This window comes from Mobula birostris, chromosome 13 (assembly GCF_030028105.1).
Source record: "Mobula birostris isolate sMobBir1 chromosome 13, sMobBir1.hap1, whole genome shotgun sequence".
NCBI classification, from domain to species: domain Eukaryota; kingdom Metazoa; phylum Chordata; class Chondrichthyes; order Myliobatiformes; family Myliobatidae; genus Mobula; species Mobula birostris.
Window position 1 is genome coordinate 59,520,365 of NC_092382.1, and position 23,360 is coordinate 59,543,724.

A 23,360-nucleotide genomic window follows, 5' to 3' on the forward strand; every position below is an offset into this window, starting at 1 on the left:
CAGTCTTTCCAGCTGAGGCAGCAATTCACAATTTACTTCCTCTGACCTGCTTTTCACTTCTCCCTGGGACCACCCTCCATCCCTTTCTCCTCCTGTCTAATCTCCTCTGCTATTAGATATTTTTCCCCTCCTGCTTTTGAGGTTTCCCACCGACCTGGCTTCAACTATCACCTTCGAGCGAGCCTTTTCCTCACCGCTCCGTTTTTATTCAGATATTTCCCCCGTTCCTTCTCAGTCCTGAAGAAGGATCTGAATCGTAATCGTATTTTTCTGTGAGGGAGGAGACCCGGAGGTGAGCTGGTCACACACGGTATCAGGAGAGTGACAGTAATGTGATTTCCTGTGTCACGGGTAGAGACAGAAGTCTCATGTGAGCAGTTGGTGAAGGTACAATTATCAGTTGTTTAGCAGAACTCGTTTGGTGTTTGTATTGTCCAGGTGATCTAAGGCCGTGTGGAGAGCCATTGTGATCACATCTGCCATAGACCTATCGTGGTGAGGGAGGAGTTCATTCTCACCATGACCAACCCTTCAACATCTCATCACCAGAGGTGTGAGAGCCACTGGATGATAGTCATTAAAGCAGCTCACTCTGCTCTTCGTGTTACTTGTCATCTGTAATCAGTAATTTGATTGAGAATGTACAATGGATAGTAAGTTTGCAGCAAGTAAGTTCAAACTACTATGTTTTCGAAAAACAGCACGTATAAACACTGCCCTCCCTTTCCTTGTCCCCAATCAGCCTCTCCCCTTCCTTACTGCCTTCCATCTCCACCCCATCTTTTCTCTTACCCCCACTTTGGACATAAGTTCAGGGTGAAAGCTGAAATATTTGAGGGGAATCTGAAGGGGAATTCTTCACTCAGAGTTTGGTGAGAGTGTGGAATGAGAGTTTGGTGAGAATGCCAGCAGAAGTTGTAGATGTGGGTTCTATTTAGACACTAAAGAGAAATTAGGGTGACGACATGGATGGGAGGTGTATGGAGGCTATGGTGCAGGTAGTTGGAACTGGGCAGTGAAAACAGAAACAGGTCAGCATTGACTAGATGGGCCGAAGGGCCTGTTTCAGTGCTGCTGGGCTCTGTGACTTCAATAATATTGTAATTTGCAATTTCCAGTCAGTGCTTTGCTGCTAATGACTGAGCCTGGAAATTTACAGTGTGGGTGAAGAGGCTGCCCAGTGACTGTTCCTGTGCTCAAAGTCACTGGGACATCCCATCACTGAGCAGATATTGTCATCTCCATTCTCTTTCACTCAGTCTGTCATTCAACACGTTCACTGTTCACAGGAAATCACAGAACTCACAGAGAAGGGAACCCCGACAGAGGGTTCCCCGCTCTTCCTCTGTCTGGTGATGGGGAAAGGCTCCCAGTCCCAGGGAGTGATGTGGGAATCCTTTGTGGAAATGAGGAATGGGTTGGCAAAGTTGGACACAATGCTGAAAGACGTTCTGGAGGTTGGTATGTTAAAACAAGACACTGAACTGAAAATCACATTGACACATTGCAGACTGCACAATATTACAGAACATAGACAGTACAGCACAGGGACAGGCCAAAATATTGTGCTGGATTGAATAAATTAGTAACCAAATGGCCAACTAAACTACACCCTCAATGTGCTCATATAACATGTGAATGGTTTTATGGTACATTTCAGGAGCTGATGCTATTCCAAATGGAAGCCGAAGAAAATGGTATCTGGCAAAAGGAGTGTTAAAGGTACACAACTTTGAACTCGGTTCATCTCATTTAAGTTGCCAGAATCCAGAGGATGCATCTAATTTACTAAAGTACTTTGCATTAGCAAGCTGTGACATAATTTCTTCACGAGTAGGCAATTTGAAATGCTCTCTTTCAAAGGTCCAATTCAAGTCTCTCTGGTCTAAGCAAATCCTCAGTTTTCTATTTTTCTTATCAACCATGACAAGCAAATTGACCCTTTTAGTCAGTTCATCAATATTTGTTATGACTCCGAGCCGTTCCATTCTGTCAACCTCTGTTTCAGTTGATGATGTAATGCAAAAGGTACCCTTCTACATGGATGTACTACGGGTGGCTCTGTGTTGTCAATTTTAATTGTGTGCTCTCCTGGAAGACAAATAAGCCCTTTGAACAAGTCCTCATACTCTTTCATCAAGTCACTGTATTCTGACTCTGTGCCACTGTCCACGACTAATTCTCTTTTCACCAAATTCAGTCTCTCACTGGCAAATAAACCCCAGTATTGACTGTACATTCTTTGGCACCACCATAAATGAAGCGTGTGCACAACATTTTTGTGTGATACTTTTGTGGCACTTGAATACCCAGTCACTTTTATATTTGTCTTATGTAACTTTGGTCTTGGCTTTCATGCATTAAACTCAGATTCTGCAAGAACATTTACTTATGCTCCAGTATCAAGTTTAAACAGAATATTGTTTTGGTTCACTTGCAATGGAATAGTCCAGTCATTTTTACTTTGATTGTTTTCACAAAGCACATCTATATAAAACTGAAGTTCATTTTCAAGCACTGCATTTACTTGTTTTAATTTCTTTCTACTTCTGCAACAGTGTGAAAAATGATTACTCTTACTGCAGCTGTTGCACATTTTCCCGGATGCTGGACACTGTTTTGGCCTATGCCGCTGCCCACAGCGAGCACATAGCTTTTTTTCTCTCATATGACATCTTGCTCTCTGTCGGTTTTGTTGTCCTTTTATTATTTTTTCTAATTTGTTCACTGTTCCTCACTGCGTCTATGCTGGAGCTCTCAATGAAAAGTTCTTTAGCATGTGACATCACGGTTTTGGAAGCTTTGCAGAGCACCAAGGCTTTTTCCTAGTCTATGTCTTGTTCTCTTAACAGTCTTTCTCTCAGACCATTATCCAGAATGCCACAAACAATTCTGTCTTTAATGAGAGAGTCTGTCAGTTCTCCAAACTCACATGTTTTACCCCGGTGCCTCAACTCAGGAACATATTGATCAATATGTTTACATGTAAAAAGTTTATACCGCTCATACGTCACATTACGCTTCAGTATACTAAATGCTTCAAATTTGTCCATTATCAATTTAACTTTAAATTGTCTCCATTTTCAAAAATAAAATGATTATATACATCAGTTGCATCATCGCCTATTACATGGAGTAGAAGGGCAGCTTTTGTTTTTTCCTGTTTTTTATCCGCTTCGATCGCCGATAAAAACAGTTCAAAACATTGTTTAAATCTTCTCCAGTTGTTAGCTACGTTCCCAGACAATTGAAGTGTTGGTGGGGGCTGCAACCTTCCATTTGTAAAACTGTTAGCAAACACCAAAACAGTCCAAACTCTTTTTTTATCTTCGATTCTCCCATGTTAGGAAATGTATTATTCTTCAAGAGCGACTTCTGACACCATAATATAAAAATTGCTGGTGAACGCAGCAGGCCAGGCAGCATCTCTAGGAAGAGGTGCAGTCGACGTTTCAGGCCGAGACCCTTCGTCAGGACTAACTGAAGGAAGAGTAAGGGATGCCCCACCTCCCCCTCATACCCAATCTGTTACTTATTTTTATGCACACATTCTTTCTCTCACTCTCCTTTTTCTCCCTCTGTCCCTCTGAATATACCTCTTGCCCATCCTCTGGGTCCTTCCCCCCCCCGTCTTTCTTCCCGGACCTCCTGTCCCATGATCCTCTCATATCCCTTTTGCCTATCACCTGTCCAGCTCTTGGCTCTATCCCTCCCCCTCCTGTCTTCTCCTATCATTTTGGATCTCCCCCTCTAACTTTCAAATTCCTTACTCACTCTTCCTTCAGTTAGTCCTGACGAAGGGTCTCGGCCTGAAATGTCGACTGCACCTCTTCCTAGAGATGCTGCCTGGCCTGCTGCGTTCACCAGCAACTTTTATGTGTGTTGCTTGAATTTCCAGCATCTGCAGAATTCCTGTTGTTTCTGAGACCATGTTGTGTTCTTTATATTAATACAGTACGTATCCTGGGTTATTAATAAAGAACCATATTCTGAAAGAAATAGAACTTTTATTTCACAAGCACCACGCTTTTACAAAGCCACGTTCACGATCATTCTATCATTCCTGCACAAGCTCAGAACTCTCCCCAATCATGTTCTTACACATCATATCACCACAATTGCAAACAAGAGAAAATCTGCAGATGCTGGAAATCCAAGCAACACACACAAAATGCTGGAGGAACTCAGCATTAGTACTTTTTTCCATAGATGCTGCCTGGCCTGCTGAGTTCCTCCAGCATTTTGTGTGTGTTGCTTGTTCTACCTCCTCTTGTTTTGGACCTTTCTACCCGTGGGAACATGTTTTGACCCATTCTCTCTGGGTACATAATGATATCAAACACCTTTGTCCTGGGCAACAAGTAGCTTTCACATCACAAATGTGCCGGATTCCAATGAGACAGACTACTGCCCTTCCCTTCATATTCATTGGCATTGCCATCACTGACTTCACCACCGTCAATCACCTGGGGGAGGGTTCAGGGGAAATATTTATGTACAATATAGAAACTGGTCTTACCTGTGTGTAATGTGGTGATGCAAAAGTTGCTGGAGAATTTGCAAGTGAGCAGAAGTGGAGTGATATTTGGAAATCTGACTTTTTTAAGTGTCACTTGGAAATCTGACTTTTTTAAGTGTCATTTGGCAAGTAAATCACATATGGATGGTGTGAAAAAGCTCTGGCGAGAAAATCCTCCATTATCCATTACAGGCCTGCTACAGAGGTTGTGTGAGAGTGCAGATGAACTTGATCAAACCCAGAGGATATCAAAGTTCTTATTGACAGTGTTTGCTAGCAATTAAAATGAATACCTCCCTACATAAAATTCACAGTGCACATTTTGTCACTCTGTAAAAGGATGTACAGTACAAGATTTATGTGCACACTAGTCATTACAAATTAGAGGGGACATTGGTGGGAAGGTGGGGAGACCTCCAGTGTCCCTGATGCCCTCACCTACAAGATGTGCATCCAGCTGCAGCTTGTAACCCTGCACTCAAGGAGTTGGAACTTGAAATGGATGAATTCCAGATTATCCAGGAGTTGGAGGGGGTGATGGATATGACATGAAGAGAGGTGAGTTACACCCAAGGTGCAGGACACAGGAAACTGGGTGAGAGGAAGAGGAATGAGGCTAAATAGCCATCGCAGAGTACTCTTGTTGCTATCCCACACAACAACAGGTAGACAACAGGAATTCTGCAGATGCTGGAAATTCAAGCAACACACATCAAAGTTGCTGGTGAACGCAAAAGGCCAGGCAGCATCTCTAGGAAGAGGTGCAGTCGACGTTTCAGGCCGAGACCCTTCGTCAGGACTCAACAACAGGTAGACCACTTTAGAAACTGTTGAGGGGGATTTCCTGGCAGAGGAAAGTCAAAGGGGCGATAGGGGATTCGTTAGTTATTCATTATTGTCCCACTGGGAAAATACACTATAGTTTCAGCCTTCAAAAGGGGTAGAAACTTGAAAGACATACTAGTCAGAACCAAATTACGAGCAGCACCAAACTGTGAGGTGGGAAACTGCAGAGTATGCACATACCTGCGAATTTCAAAAAGCATACACAACAGAGCTACAGGAAAGTGGGCTGCAATAGAGCAGAGGATAACTTGTGAACAAAAGAATGTAGTATATGCAATCCAGTGTCAACAATGCCATATTATACACATAGGGGAGGCAGGCAACAGCTTGAGAACCAGACTCACAGGGCACCTCCGTAATATCACAACAGGAAACCAAAACAGACCAGTTAGTAGGCACTTCCTGAAGCACGGAATGTACTCCTTGGCAATCCTGGGCCTGGAAACTCACATAAACTGGTCAAAGCTCCGAAGAAAAAGAGCAGAGAGGATATGGATTGAAAGACTACAGACGTATTTCCCAAATGGCCCAAACGAGGCCTAAAAAGCTCGGCCAGCAAAATAAAATATACCTACTGGAGGGCCAAAACTACACCCAATAATTAAGGAAATTATTGAGAAAACCAGAGTAGGGAGGAAGAGGATGATTCCCTTCAGTCACCCACCCAGAAACAAAATTAAGACAGGTGACCATTAAATAGGAAAAGTATGTCTTATTTTGGAAATAGAGCCTAACAACTAGGCCTCAGAACAGAACCTAACTCCCCAAATAGTAACATCTAAACAGAATAGAGAGAGATAAAGATAGAAATTATAACTCTACAAGGGACAACCACTAGGAAGGATAGACTCGTAACGACCAGTTTGATCCAGACTCAGCACTCACTCTAACCTCCCAGCTTCCCCCCCATGGGGAAGAATGCGTACCCATCACATGGCCCTGCCCTGAAACCTAACATCTTCAAACCCCCATAAACACAAGTCCTCTTCTCACCAGGGTGCCTAACTCACCCCACACCACTAATTCTACCTCCCGCCACCCAGCGGACATCCCTCGACCCTACCCCCCCCCCCCAACCTAATCCTAACATCCAAAGGACCACACACCCTAACTAAACCGGACAACATCCCAGTTAACCCTGGCCACACCCCCACAAAGGGGCTTAATTAACGCTGGGACCCATGCCCCTTTCTTCCCCCCACCCCATGGGGAGGCCTGCATCCACATTCCTCAGCCATAGCCCTAAACATAACAACTTCACCCATCCTACACACCCCCATCGACCTGAGCCCTCTCTCCACCGGGAGGCCAGGTTTACCCCACTTCACCATTGGTTTGGGTGCTCTTTCAACTCCTCCCACCACCGCAAGGTCCCGTGGCCCCACCACCCAGCCATACACCTGAGTCTAACACTTCCAACCCCCCTGCACACCCCCATAAACCTGTGCCTTCTCCCCACCAGGGAGCCAAGTTCACCTCACAAACATTCCCAACCCTACCCTTCACCCTAATCCTAACTTCCAACTGACCGTGCACCCGAACTAAACTGGACAGTGCTCCAAATAATCCAAGCCACATCCCATAAAAGGGCTTACATAACAGCCCTTTGCCCTGCCCCTAAACCTAACATCTCCAACCCTCCTACACACCCCCACAAACCCAAGACCTCAGCCCACCAAGGGGCCAAATTCACCCAATATCACCAGCAGTTCAGTTCCTGTTTCAGCCCTCCCCCCTACTGCAAGGTCCTCCAGAAACCCCACCCCCAGCAATGCCAATTGCCACCCCACCCCACCCCCTTTCGCTGTGAATCCTCCACCCCCATTACCTAACTCTACCTCCAGGCCTGTCCCTCCCCACAGCACCCCTCAATAAGCTACTGCACAACCCCCAGATTACAGCACTCAGTTCCTATAAAGCCCACCACCCCCAAAACATTATCCATAAGCAATAACTCCACCATTTTAGCAAACTTCAAAATGGAGGTTAACGAGGAGCGAGATCCCAAGAAAGGCAAGTCCGGGACCAAGATGATGACAATCTGGGCCAAAAACAAAGTGAAGTGACACTCATCTCCAGTACGAGATGTACAAACACTAGAGGGATATTTTGCCCACTACCCGCACACTCGCATCCTAACTCTGTGGACAGTGTTTGATGGTTGTAATGGTTATAAATGGTTATATAATAAACCCCACGGTTCCAGAATGTTCTTGCCATTTTCAGTTTCAATAAAATATATTTAAATCATTATGGCTGTTATGTCTGCATGTCAAGGGTAAAATAGGACATGATATTGTGTGATAGTAGATGTTTTTTCTCCATGAACGAGTGGTGTAAAACCTAAAAAAATACTCTCCCTCCTCTCTGAAACATTAATTAAGGATTAATCACCCATTTATTAATGTCAGATAGGCTGTTTTAGCATTCTGAATAGATCTGTCGTTCAAACTTTGGTAAAGACACTTGTTATGAGGGGATTCTTGGGCCGGGTCAAAATTGACCCAGACCATACTGTGAAGGTATAGAATAGGAACAGTATTGAAGGGTTAAAGATATATGTGTTCATGCCATCGGGTTGTAAACTACCCGGATGTAATATGTGTTGTTCCTCCAACCTGAGAGTGAACTCATCGTGTTAGTTAAACAATGAACTGGAAGGGAGAGTGGATTCATAGTTTTCCCCTGGGATCCCTATTAAATCAATCCTCTCTCACCTTAAACCAGTGCCGTCAGGTTGTTGATTCCACAAAGGAGGGGAAAGGACTGCGCACATTCCCCATTTCTGTTGTTACATACCCTGTAACGGATTAAAGAACCAGCCGAAATGGAACACACCTGGAGTCTGGTTTTGCTGTTAACTATTTCTATTTTTATGAGTAACTGCACAAAACAGTAATATATAACCAGAGAAATCAAACAGGTTAGCAGAACCTATGCATATACAGGTGTGTAAATACAGAACCCAAACTTCTTCAAGTTTAGGTGGTGAGGGATACAGTCTGATTGTTCAGTTCAATGCTCATGTTAATTAATGCAAGGTGTTTGTAGTCTAAAAGGTGAATGCTGTGAGAAGGCAATTATGTCGAAATTCCACAGATTCCATGACAGCAATACAAGATAACAATAGTAGTAGGTTTCATCTCCGAAGTTGTTCCACTCCACACATGAAGTATCACCGACAGTGATCTTCAACAAATATCCTTTCAACACAAGCGGTACCACACTCAAATTCAGCTACGGGTCATCCCAAAGTGGTGGCCACAGGATACTCAAACCAAATCGGCGTATGGATTATCTTCACAGTAGCTTATCACAAAGGGAACCCTCTTCAAGGGAACCACCACCCAGGCAAGGGTAGACACACCAGTAGATTCCACAAGGTTACCCCAAACACACAATGCGATAGCCACTTATCCAGCTCCACGACATACGAAATAACTCCAACGGTGATTTGCCACAGGGGTGTCTTTCTTCAGTGAACTACCACACCCAGACAAGGGTAACACACAAGTGGTATTCACAAAGGTTTCCCCCTCACCAGAGAATCCTCTCTTGTGGATTAACTATGTGACAATCACACCTTCGTATTCAAATGGAACTCAAACTCACCCTTTACGGGCTACAGAGGAGAGAGTCCAAACAGTGACCTCTTTGTCACTCGGTTTCTTCTGTTTCAAACCTTCCTCTCCCCTCTTCTCTTCCTGCAAACTTGTTCTAGTTGCAGAAAACTTGTCAGTCATTCATCAATACCAGGATCCATCTCAACTCAGCCCTTTTGGGCTACTGACCGACTCACTGGTGTCTTCCATTGACCAAATCCATCTTGACCCTGAGCACGCGCTTCTCTGTGTCCGTAACTGTTCTTGTAGAAAGTAAACACGCTGCAGAGAAACCATAACATCAAATGTCCATCAAATAACTCCACCTCTCTCTCTCTTTCTCTTTCCATGGCAACCCACAAGCTGACAGCAATAGTCGGTGTCCTTGTAAAAGTGTAAACATGAGCTAAAGGCAGTTCCGCCCCTCTCTCTCTCTCTCAACAGAAATCCAAAAGTTAGTCTCAGTTCTCTGTTGTTCCTTAAAGTGACAGTCCACAGCAAAAAATAACCTTAGGGGTTCATAACACTGTACATTCATGGTTTGGAACACCTGCATCATGTCAGCCTCAATCTCCTGCACTTCAAGGTGTGAAGTCCCAACCTGCCCAGCCTCGCTCCAGACCTCAGTCCCTCGAGTACCAGCACCATTCTCGTAAATCTCCTCTGCACTCATTCCTCTCCCCTACAGAACGACCAAAACTGAATACAATAATCCAGGTGCTGATACCCTAACAAACACTAATGCAACCTCACTGGCCTCTTCTTCAGGCCTTGAGCCATGAGATATGAAACACAGGCTGCTCAGCCAATCGAGTCTGCTCCATCATTCCTTCGTGTCCAGTTGATTCTCTCTCTCAACCCCATTCTCCTGCCTTCTCCCCATAATCTTTCAACATCATTTAAAATACATTCAATGACTTGGCATCTACTCAGTCCATGGCAATGAATTCCACAGATTTACCGCTCCCTGACTACAGGAATTGCTCCTCATCTCTGCTCTCAGTGGATGCCCTGTATGTTGAGGCCGTGGCCTCTGCTCCCAGACTGACACAGCGTAGGGTGCATCTTCTTCATAGCCACTCTGTCCAGGCCTTTCAGTATTTAATAGGTTTCCATGAGATCCCCTCTCTTTCCTCTGGACCAGCGAGTACAGGGTCAAAGCTGTTCAACGCTCCTCACACGTTAACCCTTTCATTCCTGGAATCATTCTGGTGAACCTTCTCCCGACCCGCTCCAATACGAGCACATTTTTTCCTCAGTTAAACTGCTCACAATACAGCAAGAGCGATCTGACCAATGAGTTATAAAGCTACAGTGTCACATCCTTGCTCTTATATGCTAACGTTACAGTTGTTATCCTTAATCAACTCAATCTGCAAGCAAATGTTTAGGGCCTCCTGCTCAAGCACTCACAAGTACCCATACGCCTCTGATTTTTGAATTTTCTCCCATTTAATTTTTTTTCTACACCATTATTCTTTCTACCAATTGTACGTGACCGTACACTTGCAGACACTGTATTTCATCTGATACTTCGTTGTCTGTTCTCCAAACCTATCAAAGTCCTTCTGCAGACTCCCGCTTTGCTCCAAACTACCTATCCCGTACCTATCTTTGTATCAACTGCAAAGTTTGTCACCAAGGTATCGATTTAACATTAAAAGATGCAGTCTCAATACTGACCCCCACGGAACACCATTAGTTACTGACAGCATAACGGAATTCTCCACATTATTCTGACTCTTTCTCCCTTGTCAGTCAGCCAATCTTCCATCCATACAAGCATCTTTCCTGTAAATCCATGAGCTGTGATCTTGTTAAGCAACCTCACGTGCAGCACCTTAGAGACATAGAAAACCTACAACACAGTACAGGCCCTTCGGCCCACAAGGCTGTGCTGAACATGTCTTTACCATAGAACTACCTAGGCTTATCCATACTCCTCTATTTTTCCAAGCTCCATGTACCTATCCAGGAGACTCCTAAAAGACCTCATCGTTTCCACCTCAACACCGCCACTGGCAGCCCATTCCACGTACTTACTGCTCTCTGCGTAAAAAATTCACCCGATATCTCCTCTGTTCCTACATCCACGCACCTTAAAACAGTGCCGGCTCATGTTAGCCATTTCACCCTGGGAAAAAAAAACCTGTCTGTCAACATGATCAGTGCCTCTCCTCATCTTATACACGTCTATCAGATCACCTTTCATCCTCCGTCACTCCAAGGAGAAAAGGCTGGGTTCACTCAACCTATTCTCATAAGCAGTGCTCCCCAATCCAGGCAACATCCTTGTATATCCCCTGTGCATTGCCCTTTCGGCGTGCATTTCCTATCTCCCATTGTAATTTGTCGACCACATATTTACCACTGTTTGGAGGTCTCTCTACAATTCCCATAAGGGATTTATTTTTTTTAACATTTGCTATCCCTTAATTCTACCCACAGATTCGACACCTTCCAACCCTATGCCACCTCTTTCTAATGATTTTATTTAATATTTTACCAACAGAGCCACACAACCCCACTACTAGCTTGTTCTTAGCTTGTTCTTTCAAGAAACATACAAGTATCTGGGAAACAAGAGGACCTGCAGATGCTAGAAATCTAGAGAACTATACACAGTGCAGGAGGAGCTCAGCATGTCAGGCAGCATCTACGGATGGGAATCAACATTTTGGGCCAAGACCCTTCATCGGGACTCTTAATAGCCACGTATCTGGAATATCAACAAGCAAAGAAAATAGAAAGTAGTGTGAAATAGGGAAAACCTTTGACAAAATTTAGTTCATGCTTAAAAAACCTGCCAAACAGTTCAATAGTTAACAAATACAACAAAGGCAGTAAATACTTTCATCAGTACCAACATTGACTTTTTTAATGAAAATATCTTGCTCTCACTTCAATCAGTAAAATTTACAAAGATCAATAAGAACTGAAATGAGAACTTTAGAAAAGACTATTTACACTCAAACCCACTTAGATTAACACTACCTTGGACAGAAGGAGGAAGAGGAGTAACACACATGAAAAAAAATCACACAACAGTCAGATAAAACATCTAAGTATATATTTTCATCAAAAATGAAGAGGATTCAGCACTCCATGTGTGTTTCTGCAATCATGATAAGAAGTACAGGCCAGAAAACTTCAATGAGAGGCCAACTCAGAGAAATGAATCATCACTATGGAAGAAAACATTAACCAGTGGAATGAGTATGACCCTCCATGGGAGACATCCCAATGATCTGAGCAGATGAGATGGTGACAAGGAAGCATCGAGCACCTGACTGAGAGTTGGAGACCTCTTCCCAGAAACAGAGGGGTTCCTTGCAGAAATACAGGACAAGGTGTTTAAACAAAGGAAAAAAAAAATCAAAAATACATACAATACAAACAAACAAGGCAATAAATCCAGCAAATGCCGAGAAACCAGACACAATCCAACACATTCCAGGATCCAGCAGTTTGAATCAATCTGATTACTTATGAAGGCACAATGAAATGGCAAATATCAGTCACCAAAATCTTGCTTTAAAATACAAACTCATGAATGACCACCATAACTTCATTAAGGCACCATAAATTCAAACCTGATCCAGTTCGGGACAGAATCTCACATTTCATATGATAATCAATAAATTATTACAGACAGGACAATCTCAAATAACCATCTGGATATAATATCACAGGATAAACAAGCAGGAACAACTCTCTCAATAGATAAAACCATTCCCAACACACCCTCACCACGGGTATTAACCGAATTATATTCCCTGTCAATCAGCTTCCAAATGTTGCTACTCTGTCATTCGTTGCCACGCCCCGCTGCTGATTCCCTTCTCCTCATCATACGTTCTTACCCCGACCATCGTCCAGAGCCCCGAACTCTGCCCTGTGCAGACCCGCCTCTGGTTTCCGACTCTGCTCCGTTGAACATCCAACTGACAGTTTCCCATTCTGCTTTCAGTCTTTAGAGGACAGTGGTGTTTTCTAACAACACTATACAAGCAGGGAAAGTGACCCATAATGTGGAAATGAGCCCTGAATAAGGAGGTTAACTACCAATGTCATTCTTCCTCAGCCCAGAGATTAGAGGGGCAAAGAACATCTCAGACAGAACTGCAGTCAGCTCGACGACTTCAGTCTGCAGAGAATTCAAGCAAAACCTCTTCACCCACAGAGTGGTGACTGTTTGGAACCCATCACCACAGGGAGAGTGAGAGATGAACAACAGAGCAGGATTTCAAAGGACTGTTGTGGAACTGAATCACTGGCAGGGTCCAGCTGGCCTGAGTTGACTCTCTACTGTACACTAGGTGTGTTATAAATTCACTAAGTACTGGAGACAGAGTTTAAAATAGAACTGATTTATTTGTCTCAGATCCAGAATATTAAACTCCAGCCCCATTAAAGGTGAATATGCAGCAGAAGAAACTCCTCCCGTGCCCAGTGACCAGGGTGCAGAACTGGGTGTGGTGAGCACCAGCAATAATTGCAGAGTTCAGCACCGACAGTCACTCTCGAAATTGCATTCAGCAACGGGGATGGACAAATATCCAGCAAGCAGCTTAATCAAACTTTCTCCCCAGTGTGAACACGGTAGTGTGTCACAAGTGTAACACGCTGTCAGGTTTCACTGCTAATGTAACGGCCTCTGTGCAGTGTTTCACTGCTGAGGTAATGGTTTCTCTGTAGCAGCAATGTTTAGGTTATGACTGGAGATAACAGGGTTTTGGAGTGCGGGGTCATCCAGTGAGAGAAATGTTCTTTCTTGTGAGTCTGGAAGAGGGATTTTCGTGTTCTTTTGTTGGGGAGAAATGAGAAGATGCGAATGGAGAGAGTGGGCCCTTTTTTTTTTGTTTACTTCACTAACCATATAGAACCATAGAACACTACCACACAGAATGCCCTTCTTGGCTCTGCTGAACCATTTTTCTGCCTAGTCCCACTGACCTGCACCCGGACCAATTTACCACATTATCATCCAGATCATTGATATAGATGACAAATAACAATGGACCCAGCACTGATCCCTGTGGCACACCACTAGTCACAGGCCACCACTCAGAGAAGCAATCCTCTACTACCACACTCTGGCTTCTTCCATTGAGCCAATGTTTAATCTAATTTACCACCTGTCCATGTATACCTAGCGACTGAATTTTCCTAACTAACCTCCCATGTGGGACCTCGTCAAAGGCCTTACTGAAGTCCATGTAGACAATATCCACTGCCTTCCCTTCATCCACTTTCCTGGTAACCTCCTCGAAAAACAGATTGGTTAAACATGACCTACCATGCACAAAGCCATGTTGACTCTCCATATTATGTCCCTGTGTATCCAAATACTTGTAGATCCTATCTTTTAGTACTCCTTCCAATAACTTACCTACTACCGACGTCAAACTTACCGGCCTATAACTTTCCAGATTACTTTTAGATCCTTTTTTAAACAACGGAACAACATGAGCCATCCTCCAATCCTCCAGCACCTCACCCGTAGATACCGACATTTTAAATATATCTGCCAGGGCCCCTGTAATTTCAACACTAGTCTCCTTCAAGATCCGAGGGAATACCCTGTCAGGTTCTGGGGATTTATCCACTCTAATTTGCCTCAAGATAGCAAGCACCCCCTCCTTTTCAATCTGTACAGTTTCCATGATCTCACTACCTGGTTCCCTTAATTCCATAGACTTCATGCCAGTTTCCTTAGTAAATACAGACGCAAAAAACCCATTTAAGATCTCCCCCATTTCTTTTGGCTTCACACATAGCCGACCACTCTGATCTTCAAGAGGACCAATTTTATCCCTTACAATCCTTTCACTCTTAATATACCTGTAAAAGCTCTTTGGATTATCCTTCACCTTGACTGCCAAGGCAACCTCATGTCTTCTTTTAGCCCTCCTGATTTCTTTCTTAAGTTTTTTTTCGCACTTTTTATACTCCTCTAGCACCTTATTTGCTCCCTGTTTCCTATACATGTCATACAACTCTCTCTTCTTCTTTATCAGAGCTCCAATATCCCTTGAGAACCAAGGTTCCTTATTCCTATTCACTTTGACTTTAATCCTGACAGGATCATACAAACTCTGCACTCTCAAAACTTTCTCCTTTGAAGGCTTCCCACTTACCAATCACACCCTTGCCAGAGAACAAACTGTCCCAATCCATGCTTTTTGGATCCTTTCTCATTTCTTCAAATTTCGCCTTTTTCCAGTTTAGAACCTCAAACCGAGTACCAGATCTATCTTTATCAATGATCAAGTTGAAACTAATGGTGTTATGATCACTGGAACCAAAGTGCTCCCCTACACACTTCCGTCACCAGTCCTAACTCATTTCCGAATGGGAGATCTAATATTGCATCCTCTCTAGTTGGTACCTCCATATATTGATTTAGAAAACTTTCCAGAACACATATTACAAGCTCTAACCTGTCTAGACCTTTAACAGTATGGGAGACCCAATCAGTATGTGGAAAATTAAAATCCCCTACTATCACTAATTTTTGCTTCCTGCAGTTGTCTATCTCTCTGCAGATATGCTCCTCCAATTCTCGTTGACTATTGGGTGGTCTATAATACAACCCCATTTATGTGGCCATACCTTTCTTGTTTCCCAGCTCCACCCATATGGCCTCAATAGACAAGCCCTCTAATCTGTCCTGCCTGACCACTGCTGTAACATTTTCCTGACTAGCAATGCTACCACCTGCACCTCCCACCACCTTTCATTCCTCTGCCTCTATCACGTCTGAAACATCAGAACCCTGGAACATTAAGCTGCCAGTCCTATCCCTCCTGCAGCCAAGTTTCACTAATGGTTATAATGTCGTCATTCCATGTGTCAATCCACGCCCTCAGCTTGTCTGCCTTCCACACAATACTCCTTGCATTGAAATAGACACACCTCAGGAGATTATTTCCACTATTCACAACCCTTCTAATTGTGGCTTTGCATGAGCTTTTAACATCATTTATTTTCACCCCCGCTCCACTATCTGCTCTGGCACTCTGGTTCCCATCCCCCTGCAAATCGAGCTTAAACCCTCCCCAATAGCACTAACAAACCTCCCCACAAGGATACCGGTCCCCTTGTAGTTCAGGTGTAACCCGTCTCTCTTGTACAGGTCCCACCTGCCCCAGAAGAGATCCCAATGATCCTGAAATCTGAAACCCTGTCCCCTACACCAGTTCCTCAGCCTCAGTCAAAGTAAGAATTATAAAGTTCAATCATTTAATCAGATATTGTTTACCATTTGTTATTTCATGGTACCGATTTGTAACAGAGGAGACATCACGCAGCATCCACCCAAACGAGATTTCTTAAGTTTGGCTGGGCTGGGGGGCTATCACCCCCTATATTAAGCTGCTAGCTGAAGGGAGAGTTACATAAAGTTAGATGACTGAGTGAATCCTTTCCCACATTCACAGCAGGGGAACGGCCTCTCCCCAGTGTGAACGCAGTCATGCACATTTGGTTGATTTGGCTGAGAGAATCTCTTCCCAAAGTCTGAGCAGGTGAACAGCCTCTCCCCAGTGTGAAGTCGCTGGTGTCTCAGTAGGTGGAATGACCGAGTGAATCCTTTCCCACAGTCTGAGCAGGTAAACGGCCTCTCCCCAGTGTGAACTGACTGGTGTCCCTTCAGTTGAGATGACTGAGTGAATCCCTTCCCACACACTGAGCAGGTGAACGGCCTCTCCCCAGTGTGAACTGACTTGTGTACAAGTAGGTGGGATGACCGACTGAATCCCTTCCCACAGTATGAGCAGGTGAACGGCCTCTCCCCAGTGTGAACTCGCTGATGTTCCTTCAGATGAGATGAGTAAGTGAATCCCTTCCCACAGTCTGAGCAGGTGAACGGCCACTCCCCGGTGTGAACTCTCTGATGTGCCTTCAGTTGACATGACCGAGCAAATCCCTTCCCACACACTGAGCAGGTGAATGGCCTCTCCCCAGTGTGAACTCTCTGATGTACCTTCAGTTTAGATGACTGAGTGAATCCCTTCCCACAGTCTGAGCATTTGAACGGCCTCTCCCCAGTATGAACTGACGTGTGTACCAGTAGGTCAGATGATCGAGTGAATCCCTTCCCACAGTCTGAGCAGGTGAACGGCTTCTCACCGGTGTGAAATCGCTGATGTCCCTTCAGTTCAGATGACGAAGTGAATCCCTTCCCACAGTCCGAGCAGGTGAACGGTCGCTCCCCAGTGTGAAATCGCTGATGTATCTTCAGTTGAGATGACAAACTGAATCCCTTCCCACAGTCTGAGCAGGTGAATGGCCTCTCTCCAGTGTGAACTCTCTGATGTACCTTCAGTTTAGATGAGCAAGTGAATCCCTTCCCACAGTCTGAGCAGGTGAATGGCCGCTCCCCGGTGTGAACTGACTGGTGTCTCAGTAGGGCGGATGACCGAGTGAATCCCTTCCCACAGTCTGAGCAGGTGAACAGCTGCTCTCCAGTGTGAACTCGCTGGTGAGCCATTAGGTCAGATGACCGAGTGAATCTTTCCCCACAAATTCAGCAGATGACCAGCCTCTGCCCAGTATGAACTGACTGGTGTGTCCACAGGTGGGAAGACCGACTGAATCCCTTCTCACACACAGAACAGGTGAATGTCCTTGTCCCAGTGTGAACTTGCTGATGTACCTTCAGTTGAAATGACCAACTGAATCCATTCCCACTGTCTGAGCAGATGAACGGGTTCCCCCCTGTGAAATGACGGGCGTGCCAGTCGGTCAGATGATCGAGTGAATCCCTCCCCACAGTCTGAGCAGGAAGGATGATTGAGTGAATCCCTTGCTCCACTTGTTAAATATCTGGACCAAGACAGCAAATCAGGCGTGTTATGTTCGAGATTCCCATAGACAAATTCCTTGTCACTTTTAACCTGTAAAAAGATTTACAAAATCTATCAGTGGGTGTAGGACAACAGTTCAGATGAGATCACTTGGGTTGTCAAGGTGTGATCTGACATCACACTGTTACAGTGAGGTTCAACCCAAGTTGGAGAGAGAAATCATCTTCTAACTGGGCACAGTGCTGGTATCTGGAATGATCATCAAATTCTCTGATGTTCTTTCTGTCTCTATGAGAATGGGTTCAGAGGAGATGTGAGGGGTATGTTTTTTTACGCAGAGAGTGCTGAGTGTGTGGAATGGGCTGCCGGCAACGGTGGCAGAGGTGGATACAATAGGGCCTTTTAAGAGACCCCTGGACAGGTATATGGAGCTCAGAAAATTAGAGGTAATTTCTCAGGTATGGCCATATTCGGCACAGCTTTGTGGGCCAGGGAGCCCGTGTTATGGGGTAGTTTTTTTTCTATGTTTCTACCCTCCCCAATCTGTGACCTGGCTCAGTTTGACTCTCTCCATTGGTATTATTCCCTGTTCCCACTGAGCTACATGGGTGCCTGGCCCCACAGTAACCGAAACACTCTCACACGAATAGCCTTTGTTAACGTGCAGCTGGAATTTTCTTTCATGTATTACTAACTTAAAGTGCCACAGTTTTAACACCATATAAACAATTCCTGCTGAGATGAATGGTTGGTCCGCACAGCTGGTAAAAGGACTTAAAGTGAGTTTTTGTATTATTTCAGGTTCTTGTCACAGTCATAGAATAATACAATACAGAAACAGGCCCTTTGGCCCATCTGGTTGGTGCCGAGCTACTTAAACTTTCTACTGCCATACCCCTACCATCCGGGTACCTGTACAAACCTCTGAAATGTTCAACTTGAGCTTGCAGGCACCAGGTGTGCTGGCTGCTCATTCCACACCTGGATGACGGTCTGTGTGAAGAAGTTTCCCCTCATGTTCCCCTTACCATCTCAACTTTCACACTTGACCCATGGCTTCTGGTTGTAGCCCACCCAATCCCAGTGGAGAAAGCCAGCTTGCATTTACCCTATCTGTGCACCTCTGTCACAATCAAATCTCCCCTCAATCTTCCACATTCCAAGCAATAAAGTCCTGATCTGTTCAATCCTTCCCAATAACCCAAGTCCTCCAGACCTGGCAGCATCCTTGTGAATTTTCTCAGAACTCTTTCAACCTCTTTTACATCTTTCCTGTAGGTAGGTGACCTCAAGTGCAAACAAGACTCCACATTAGGCCTCACCAATATCTTCTACAAGTCAACATCCATAAGACCGAAAGAAGCTGCAGAAGATCGTGAACACGGCGCAGCGCATCACACAAACCAATCTTCCGTCCTTGGACTCACTTTACACCGCACACTGCCGGAGCAGTGCTGCCAGGATAATCAAGGACACGACCCACCCAGCCAACACACTTTTCGTCCCTCTTCCCTCCGGGAGAAGGTTCAGGAGCTTGAAGACTCGTACGGCCAGATTTGGGAACAGCTCTTTTCCAACTGTGATACGACTGCTGAACGGATCCTGACCCGAATCTGGGCCGTACCCTCCAAATATCCGGACCTGTCTCTCGTTTTTTTTGCACTACCTTACTTCCCATTTTTCTATTTTCTATTTATGATTTATAATTTAAATTTTTAATATTTACTAATTTTAACTATTTTTAATATTTAATATGTGTAATCCAGGGAGTGTGAAGCGCAGAATCAAATATCGCTGTGATGATTGTACGTTCTAGTTCCAATTGTTTGGCAACAATGAAGGATAAAGTATAAAGTACAAAGATCTATCATTGTCACTACTTTGGTTCATGAAGGCCAATGGGCTGAAATCTTTCTTTCTGTCCGTATCTAACTGTGACACCACTTTCAGTGAATTAAGGACGTGTATTCCCAGATCCCTTTCTTCTACAACACTCCTCCATGCCTGAACAGTCACTGTGAAAGTCCTCCCTTGGTAGGTCCAACCAAAGTGCAACACCTCACACTTGTCTCCATTCAATTCCATTTTCCATTTCTCAAACCATTTTCCCAGCTGGTCCAGATCGCACTGCAAGCCATGATAGTCTTCCTCACTGTCCACTGCTGGTCCAGATCGCACTGCAAGCCATGATAGTCTTCCTCACTGTCCACTGCACCACCAATCTCGGAGTCAGCCACAACTTTGCTGATCCAGCTAACCATGTTATCATCCAGATTACTGATATAGATGACAAACAACAGATCCAGCACTGATCCCTGAGGCACACCACTAGTCACAGGCCTCCGGTCAGAGAGGCAACCATCTGCTACCACAGTCTGGCTTCTCCCAAAGACAGTGTCTCATTCAATTTACCATCTCATCTTGAATGCTGAATGACTGAACCTTCTTGACCAACCTTCCATATGAGACTCTGTCAAGTGCCTTGCTGAAGTCCATGTAGACAACATCCACTGCCTTGCCTTCGTCCACTTTCCAGATAACTTCCTCGAGAGACTCTATAAGATTGGTTAGACATGACCTACCGTGCACAACGCCATGCTGTCTATCCTTAATCAGTCCACATCTCTCCAAATACTTATATATCTGGTTCCTGCACATACATTTCAATAACCTTTCCCCTACTGATGTCAAGCTCACCAAAGTACAATTTCTTGGTTTATTTTTAGAGCCTTTCTTGAACAGCGGAACAACATTGGCTGTCCTCCAGTCCTCCAGTACCTCACCTGTCACTAAGGATGATTTATATACCTGTGCTTGGACCCCGACAATTTCTGCACCTATCTTCCACACGGTCCCAGGGAACAACCTGTCAGGCCCTGGGGATTTATCCACGGTAACTTGCCTTAAGACAGGAAACACCTCCACCTGTGTAATCTGTACAGGGTCCATGAAGTCGATGCTGCTTTGCCTCACTTCTATAGACTGTGTCCAACTCCTGTGCAAATACGGATGCAAAAAAAATATCTCCCCCATCTACTTGGTCTCCTCATATGGATTATCATTCTGATCTTGCAGTGGATTAACTTTCCCCTTGCAATCATTTTGCTCTTAACATGTCTGCAGAATCCCTGAGGAGCCTCCTAAATCTTGTCTGCTGGGGCAACCTCATGCCTCCTTTTATTTTAACTTGAATTTCCTGTATTTCATAAGTACCCCATTTGTTCCTATCTGCCTGTACCTGGTGTGCACCTCCTTTTTATTGACCTGGGAGAAGAAGCACAAAGGGGTGATGGAGTTGCATGGTGGGAGCTAGGGGAAGGGGTTATTTAAATTAAAGTTGCAAAGGGAATGGGAGCCTGAATAACAGAACAGATAGTAGAGGGGTTGTGGAGACAGATGTTGTTCAGTCCTCAGACAAAGTCAGGAATGAAAAACGTTGAGCATGGCGCAGTGAATATGCTGAGCCCTGTATATTTCAATACAGGGAGCAGCGTAGGAAAGGCAGATGTGTTCACGGCATGGAACAACACTGGAATTATGACACTAGGATCTGGCAACTGTGGATTGTGACAGGCTGCTTTATGGCAAAGGTGTGCTTGGTAAATGGGAGGCCTTCAAAGCAAAATTTTGAAAGTACAAGGTGGTTATGTGCTTGTCAGAATAAAAGGTAAAGTTAGAAACTGTATCTCTTGGTTTTCAAGAGATATTGAGAACCTGGTGAAGCACAAAATGGAGTTGCATAACAGGGATAGGCAGGTAGATTCTTATGGAGTATAAGAAATGCAAGAGAACAAGGAAGAAATAAATCAGGATGGCTAAAAGAAAGCATGAGATTGCCCTCACAGAAAAGACGAAGGATAAGCCTCAGGGATTCTAGAGATAGATTGAGAGCAAAAGGATTGCAAGGCACAAAGTTGGTCCTCTGGAAGACTGGAATGGCAATCCACGTGTGGAACCAAAGCAGATGGGGGAGATCTTAAATATTTTTTTCATCTTATTTACTCAGGAGATGGACACAGTGTCAATGAGAGTGTGGAAAAGCAGCATTAAAATCATGGACCCTGTACAGATTAATGAAGAGGAGATGTTTGCTATCCTGAGGCAGATTAGGGTGGATAAATCTCCAGGGCATGACAAGGTGCTCCCTCGGACCCTACAGGAGGCAAGTGCAGAAATCATCAGGGCCCTAGCAGAGATAATTAAATCATCCTTTGTGTCGGGAGAGTTATCAGAGGATTGTAGGATAGCCAGTTATTTCGCTGTTCAACATAGAACATAGAAATCTACAGCATATTCCAGGCCATTCAGCCCAATGTTTTGCCAACCATGAAACTTACTCTAGAAACTGCCTAGAATTTCCCTAGCACACAGACCTCTATTTTTCTAAGCTCCATGTACCTACCTAACAGGCTGTTAAACGACCCTATTGTATCTGCCTCGACCACCACTGCTGGCAGTGCATTCCACACACCCATCACTCTCTGTGTAAAAAACTTACCCCTGCCATCCCTTCGGTACCTATTTCCAAGCAGCTCAAAACTATGCCCCTCATGTTAGCCATTTCAGCCCTGGAAAAAGCCTCTGGCTATCCACACGATCAATGTCCCTCATCATCTTACACACCTGAAAAAGGCTCTAAGCATAAACAAGGAAATTATACATTGCTTTGAGGATTTGTTGTAAGTATACAGAAATAGGAGGGTATAGATAGGATAAATGCAAGCAGTTTTTTCCACTGATGTTGGGTGGGACGACAACCAGAGGTCATGGGTAAGTGACTTCCCCATTTATACAACACAATACAATACAGCACAATACAGGCCCTTCAGCCCACAATGTTGTGCCGAACATTACTTACTTTAGAAATTACCAAGAGTTCCCCATAGCCCTCTATTTTTCTATGTGCCATGTACCTATCCAGGAGCCTCTTAAAAGACCCTATTGTATCCGGCTTCATCACAGTGGCCGGCAGCCCACTCCACGCACTCACCACTCTGCGTAAAAAACTTACCTCTTGAGGTGATATCACGTGTCAGGACGTGACTGGACAGAGTTCCTAACATGAGCAGAAATGAGAGAATGATCGAGAACCATGGCAGTGTAAAACGTGGTTTTGTTGCTGTCAAATAAAAGTTCAATTCTGCCAGAATATGTTTGTTATTAGTAACCCACGGTACGTATAAAGAACACAACACCCCTGACATCTCCTTCGTACCTGCTTCCAAGCACCTTTAAACTGTGCCCTCTCTGCAGATTTCCTCTCGTTTGTGACTGGAGGCAGAACAAAGGTGATTTTCTCAACAGCTGATGTAAAAGATTTTGTTCCCTTTCTCCGAGTTCCCAGTCCTTGCATTTAGATAGCTGGAGCTCGGCTCTGTCTGAGAGATCCATCGGTTCCCATTCCCTCATCAGCCGGAAGCTCCCCGGGGTCCGTGCAGGAATCGTGGGGATGAGAGAGAGAGAAGAGAGCAGGACTGTCCCGAGATTGCGGGGCACAGTTTCCGGATGTCACAGTCACAGCAATTGCCCCTCAGTCGGTAGTGAAAACGGTCGCCCAGAGAAACACTTACCGGCAGCGATATC

The 23,360-nt window shown here is 44.6% G+C and overlaps 1 protein-coding gene across 1 annotated transcript in view; it reads right to left on the reverse strand.

The window, feature by feature from the left end:
- The window catches only part of LOC140206882 (uncharacterized), a 45,811-nt gene extending 22,451 nt beyond the window's left edge, over positions 1-23,360 (reverse strand). The window contains exons 1-2 of the mRNA XM_072275153.1: positions 22,993-23,360; positions 16,955-17,867 (exon numbers count right to left, since the gene is read on the reverse strand). Coding sequence (XP_072131254.1) covers positions 16,955-17,461 — 507 coding nt within the window. The 5' untranslated portion in view covers positions 17,462-17,867; positions 22,993-23,360. The remainder of the gene's footprint in view (positions 1-16,954; positions 17,868-22,992) is intronic.